General features: G+C 34.6%; 1 protein-coding gene across 7 annotated transcripts in view; it reads right to left on the bottom strand.

Annotated features, from left to right (window-relative positions):
• The window catches only part of LOC129572849 (gamma-1-syntrophin), a gene marked incomplete in the record, with an annotated part of 89889 nt that overhangs the window by 72633 nt on the left and 10093 nt on the right, over positions 1-7163 (bottom strand). For all 7 annotated transcript variants that reach the window (XM_055452955.1, XM_055452953.1, XM_055452954.1 and 4 more), the window contains 2 exon segments: positions 5134-5262; positions 6018-6083. In XM_055452955.1, coding sequence (XP_055308930.1) covers positions 5134-5262; positions 6018-6080 — 192 coding nt within the window.

The following is a 7163-nucleotide window of genomic DNA, read 5'->3' as shown; positions in this document are numbered from 1 at the left end:
TACTACAAGCTATTTTAATAATAGATGTCGCTATAATATTGAGTGTGAATAGATAAATTATCTAAGATAATGTAATTTCAATCAAAACCAAATGAGTTGCGCGTGTTCGATTTTTTTCGAGGATTTTATTGAATTTTGATTGGTCAATATTCAATGGAATGTTTGTAATTGAACCAAATATTACTTTTGGTAACTCTTCATAGTTTACTTTTGTAATATCATCGAATTTCTACACCCAATTGCTCAGTGTATCGGCTCCAATTGCTATTCGGTACATCAAAGTCAAGTAAGGTTTCTCTGATTACTTTTTGTCTCGGTCATACGAGGCTTTGATAGTCCGGACTGAAGTATCATAACCCTGTACTGGAAAAGCTGTCTTCTATTCCTTTAACATGATGAGAAATGCAAATGTTGATTTGACAGTCACCAAAAACATCAATAATTTCGACCACACACATTTATTCTAACACAAATGACCATATTTCATCACTGAAACGTCGAGTTCATGCTTTCAATGCAGAAAATGGGTATCCCACAACTGGGTACATGACTGTCCCAAAACCAGAATCAGACACCATTTTGGTTGTGATACAAAAAAAATTTCAATGCTCATATATTGATAAAAACAACTTACTCATGATGAAATTTAGTCCTTAAACTATGTAGGGGAAGGTGGGGAAATTCGCAACACACACATCGAAATAATTTAATAAAATTCTAAAAATTCGATGAATGAAAATATCAATGAAAATAATTTCGGGACGGCTAGCGGTCATAACGTTCTTCATTCTAAAAAATTAACATTTTTCCAAATTCTAAAGTGGTACGACTTAGTAAATGTAAAAACCTAACTTTTGGCACTTGTCGCTTGTTGAAATTCGAATCGGTTGAAAAAATGTACCCTGTTGGCAAAAAACCCTTGATTTTGCGATTTTCAAAAATGGTGGGGAAATTCGGAACACTTCATGAATGGATAGAAAACTGAAAATTTTTTGATGCAAAACGTTTATTGAGTACTAGGAACAGACAGAAGAATTGATTTTAATGAGGAAAAAGTTCAAAAATAGCAATTGTTGTTAGTCGGATCTGTAATTGTTGCCTGTGAAATAGCTACCAATCATTTTGGTGCATTTCAAGTGGACAGCTCGATCTTTATCGAGTATTTTGTCAAAATTTTGCATGAAATATAATAAATATGCATAAAAAAGCGATATCAACTTGAAAAGTATTAAAAATCACTTGATCAATTTTTCGTATGTAGGGCGTTCCGAAATTCCCCACTCACTAAGGTTTACAACATAATCTTGTTTTGGTCACTCAATGAATTTCCATGCAAAATTCCTTTTGTGAGTCGAAATATTAATGGTATACGATAATTATAAACATATTCGTCTGAGTTGATTTTTCGAAAAATGTTATGGAATCAATGCAGACAGGCATTCTCAATATTAAATTTTCATGACTTGATTTCATGTCGATGACGCACAGTACGTACACACTCGTTGAGTGCTAATGGAAATATGAGGTTTTGTTCAGAGAAAACGATGACAGTTGTTCACATGTCTCAAACTATTCATTTGCGGCGAAATTTGGCGGTGTTCCGAATCCCCCACGTTCCGAATTCCCCCACCTTCCCCTATATCACTATTTTATTGATCATTTTTCCCAGTGAGACAATGATTTAAAAAAAGTAGTACTTGTGGCGGCACCTAGCGAGTCCATACAACTTTCATATAGTTTGTTTATTGAAAAAATGGTAGGGGAAAATGTGGAGGGGAAGCAGTTTATTGAATGTAAAGGCATACACGTTCCACTCGCCAGGAGGCAGTGTAAACTGACTTTTCGATGACATTCAATATTAAAATATGCAAACATTGTTGCACTGTTTTTTCATCAAAAATTGAGAAAATATTACTTCTCAAAAGAATTCTATGAAATTTTTTTTACATTTTTCAACACATCGGCTGGAAATAATATAACAAATGCATATATTCTGCTCAGAGTCGCACCAAAAGTTTGATTACGGATATAAAACAACATTACAATACATCATTTGGTGTTAGTACCACATAAGTGTCATAATAATCGACTGTCCCACAACCGGAGCCGTCCCACAACCGGAGCCGTCCCACAACCGGAGCCGTCCCACAACCGGAGCCGTCCCACAACCGGAGCCGTCCCACAACCGGTTACATTCCCCTATTTTTATTATAAAAATATTCGAAACTGACCAGAGTAAATTGGCATTTTCACAAGAGAACTTAATAGTTTTACCATAAGTTATTTTTATTTTTATTACCTCTTTTTGTGCTGTTCTTACCTTTTGGATCTTTATTTTATTTGATTAAATTATTGTGTTATAAACGCACACGTATAAAGTACGTAGAATGCTAAACTGTACAAAGAGACACCTGATCTTTTCTTCTTTGTACAATTTAGGGTATACAGTAGATAATTTGATTTTACACAAATATTGGTTCTCGACTAGTTAAAAAATACTGATTTTGACCAGATAAGAAGATGTCTGTAGGAGGCCGATTTGTCAACGGTCCAAAAATTCCTAACTTAAACGTGCAAAATGAAAGGCCTGTTGAAGCGTTAAACAGTGTAGTTTCGGTCTGAGTGACACCAAAAGTCATCGTTAAATTTATCAAAGAGGTGATAAATTGAAGAGAAGTTTTACGCTCAATCTAAACAGGTCTCTATTGGTAGTTTTGAATTTACAATTCATGTCGAGACCAAGAGATACAAACAATTTAAATTATTCTTTGTAAGACAAATATTGACTTAACTTAATTAGTTTTCATTACATTATGCGGCAACGCAAGCAGGAAAACATCGTGCGATATTTACGTAATATCTGCCTTATGTGATATTGAAAATATGCGTTTTCGGCACATTGATTAACAGATATTTCATGATAATATTTAAAGTGTAAGTCGCTTTGATTTAATTTACGTTTCACTTTAACCCTCGTACGGACACCTTTTTTAAAACCTTCGAACGGACTCCTCGGGTCTGGCTGGACTCCTATATATTTACATGAATTTGTATGGGAATATGTGATGCATGCCATCTTATTTTTCACGGAACTGATAAAAGATAAATGATATCTGTCTTCAGCAAAGTTGTGAAGTACTACAACTTTTCTGAAGACTCCTTCTCCTTATCTTTGATCAGTTCCGTGAAAAATGATAACAAAAAATCGCGTTTTTTCGCGTAACTGATGAGAGATAATGGCTTGGTGTCTTCGGTAAAGTTGTAATATTCAAGGTCTCCTACAAATTTGTTGAGGACAGATATCGCTTATCTCTTATCAGTTACGCAAAATACGCAAGAAACCAAAAAAAATCCGTGATATAAACGCATTTTTTCTTATCATTTTTAACATAACTGATAAGAGATAAGACACCATCTTCTTATCTTCATAAAAATCGTAGTACTTGATCTGCTCTACAACTTTGCTGAAGGCACATATAGAGTACGCTAACAAATATTTCTGTCAGCTTGAATAAAAATATCAGATATTCTTATGCAATATTTTGTTGCATGCACCAAGCGACACGCTGCATCGTTGTTATGTCTGTACGTGTTGTGTATTCGTTGTTATGCGATCGTATTTTTTATGTGTATAACGATTACGGTTCATACGGTCAGTCCACGTATACACTACATAGCGATGTAACACAGCGACGTCCACTCAGCAGCAATGCATAGAGTCGAATACAGCGTGTCGCTTGGTGCATGCAACAAAATATCGCATAAAAATATTTGATATTTTTATTCAAGCTGATAGAAATATTTTTTAGCGTGCTCTGGACGCATATCACATATCTTTTACACAGTATACACAATGATTCTAGCAATGTTGAGATTTGACATTTAACTTGGTTTTAGTACCATTTGCTCTCGAAAAAATTCAAAAGTTCTATAATAAATACATGAAGCTTTGATTTGTGATTTAGTACATTTTGAACTTTTTCTAGTACAAATGGTACTTAAATGGATTTTCGTGCCAAATTTCATATTGCGGTTCTAAAAGTTAGAACAATTGTGTTTACTGTGTATCAGTTCCGTGAATATTGAGAAGAAGATTTTTCCATATTTTTGCATTTTATACGCGTATTCCGCGGAATTGATAAGATATGAGTGATATCTGTTTTTGGGAAAATTGTGATCATAGTGTTGAAACCGTTATACATACCAATAAAAATTAGTTCTAATACATCACATATTCCCATACAAATGCAAGTAAATGTATAGGCAAGATCGCTTAATAAACGAAGAAAAACGACACGCAGCCCTCTAGGCGAGGGACACCCAAAACAGTCATCGTACATATATATTGAGCGGGCACTATCGATGCGTTCATTTGTGTGAGTGCGATTGTGTAAACGACAATGTTCGTGTTCAATATATGTACGATGAAAGCTTCGAGCATTCCACGCGTAGAGGCGTATAAGAAGAAAGCAACCTTGGTAGAGGGGTACAGCCAGACCCCAATAGTTCATTCGAAGGTGTAATTTTTATATATCCTTATATCATCCTTTTTAAGGTCTTTTCAACTGGGGGTTTTTATATTGAACAAATTTATCAGTTTCACTCCGAATTTTGCGACTCCTTCGAATTTTCAAATAGATCGCAAATTATCTGGCAAATTTGACGAATTTTGCGAATTGTTTCTGTAGAGCACACGAATTGTGTTCCAGTATATTTTGAACATAGTGTGCAATGTATTTTGTTGTTGTAATATACATCCCAAATATCATATTGGCAGTGCGAATTTTTACGAATTCTCCCGAATTCGTTTTGAATTTATCGAATTTTTTATATTTTTACTCATTTTGGAGAATAACATACAAATTGTATGTATTCGCGAACAGATATTGTTCCCTAGCGTTTTAATGCTAATTCTGCTAGATGTATAGCCAATGAAGTTGTAGGCAGATAACTCGAAGCTCTAGTCGCTAGCCAAATTAAAAATATTTTAAATAAACGATTAAAAACGAAAAACGTCTGGCTGGACCCAGGAGTTCTTCCGAGGGTTAAAAATAAAAAAAATAAAATCTTTATATGCGTATGCGTAAGTGGTTTCAATTAAGTCACTTTTATTCCCGTCGCTTATCAATTTACCTCAGAATTAATCGTTGACGGTGTCGATGAATCTAATCGTTGCAAGATCAGTAATTCCATTGTTAATTTTAAACGTGTCGGCTCTGGGTTGCTTTTTCCATCACTCACGTTAACCATGCCCGTACGAACCTATTTATCAGTCAATACATAAGTTCAATTTTATGTTGATTCAAAAGAAGAAATAAGATATCCTATAGCTAAAAGCAACCTAAAATTGTATTGCAGTTGAAATACATATGGCGCCACAAATAACTGTCACTTGTCAATAATAACTTTGTGGTAATTCAAAAACAGTATAATTTGATCTCTTGAAAAGAAGCACAAAAATTACTGCATAAATTACAATCAACACACTCAATATTATAGCGACATCTATTATTAAAATAGCTTGTAGTAAACGCATTCATAGCATTTCACTGTAGTTGCGATGTTACCTAATAAATTCCCCTGTGGTATATAGTTAACAAGTGTCAAACATGAATGTGTCACTACTACAAGGGAATTTAATAAGAAACATCGCAACTACAGGGAAATGCTATAAATGCATTTACTACAAGCTATTTTAATAATAGATGTCGCTATAATGTTGAGTGTGAAACCGAATCCTTTGGCTGAGAAATGACTCGGTTTCATTGTAATTTATATAGTATTTTTTGTGCTTCTATGAAATCTATACGACCTTAGAGCTGATCTTAAGAGATCCAACAATGTTTTCGAATTCACCACAAAGTTATTGTGGACAACTGATTGTTGTTTGTGGCGCCAACTGTTTTTCAACTGCAATATCATTTTAGGCGAAAATTCCATCGGTTCTTCATATTTGACGGTACTATAATCAATATATTACTAAAAAAATTCAGTTTCACACTGGCAACCAAAAATACCTTCAAATTTTGCTCTAGCGTTTCCTCAATCGGTGTCACCATTTTCGGTACGTTTATCTTCATTTCCTAACATATGTACAAGTTCAAAATTAATTTCCTATCCTGAGGTAATAAAGGATATATATTTTGCTATAGGAAAATGCGAGTTCCAATATCAAGCCAGAATGGCTACAATGTCAATTGTCAGAAATAATATTAACCGATGAGAATAAATGGCAAACCTTAGCGAATTGTACGTTACATACAGTCTTAAATCCATTGAGAACAAAATAGATACTTCATACTTCAATAATTTTGAAGCCTAGTACAGTTAAACGAAAAAACATTCGTTGTCGTGAAAAAAGAAAACAATAAAGGTCTATCAAATGAAAGCTATGACATAAAAAATATTCACTCGTGGTACATTACTCTTTAACCCTTTTACCGTGCATCATTAGCTGACGTGTGCAAGGTCAAAAATCCTAGAGGTTGGTAAAAAAAATTGGCAGATGTGGTTCGAAATTTTCACAATTGGGTCTAAAAATTTTGTATTTTTTTGTTTGTTGGGTGTAGAGGTGTCAACGGACAAAATTTTGTCCGTCCGTCCAAACATTTTTTGAAAAAATTCGGACGTCCGGTCCAAATTTCCGGAAACTGAAAAAAAAATCGGACGTCCGGTCGGAATGTCCGAATTTTTTTCTTCGGACGGACGGACTGACAATGGCATTTGTTGGAACATTTCACATTTTTTGGAACGTCCGGAAAATATTCGCACGTCCGAAATATCTTCGGATGTCGGAAAAATATTCAAAGCCAAAAAATATTCGAGCCAAAAAAAATTCAATAGAAAATTGGATAAGAATACGCTTTTGGTCATTCCGGACGTCCGAAAAAATTTGAAAAGTTCGAACAAGTACCATTGTCCATCCGTCCGAAATAAAATTTCGTTTTACGGACATTCAGACCGGACGTCCGAGTTCTTTTTCGGTTTTCGGACATCCGGACATTGATTTTTGTCCGTGTCCGTTGACACCTCTGAATGGGTGGCGAAAAAAAGTGAAGACCTAAAAAAGGTCCTCACTTCTGAAAATCGATTCTATTTAGTGTAAACTAGTCAAAATCGCTCGAAGGGGGTTTCGAAGATTTTCAAATCCTAGATGGGAGGGG

Source organism: Sitodiplosis mosellana, unplaced genomic scaffold, assembly GCF_009176505.1.
Source record: "Sitodiplosis mosellana isolate CC-2019 unplaced genomic scaffold, AAFC_SMos_1.0 Smas_scaffold_5613, whole genome shotgun sequence".
Classification (NCBI taxonomy): Eukaryota; Metazoa; Arthropoda; class Insecta; order Diptera; family Cecidomyiidae; genus Sitodiplosis; species Sitodiplosis mosellana.
The sequence above is the reverse complement of the archived record's forward strand: the minus strand, read 5'-3'. Positions and strand labels throughout refer to the sequence as shown.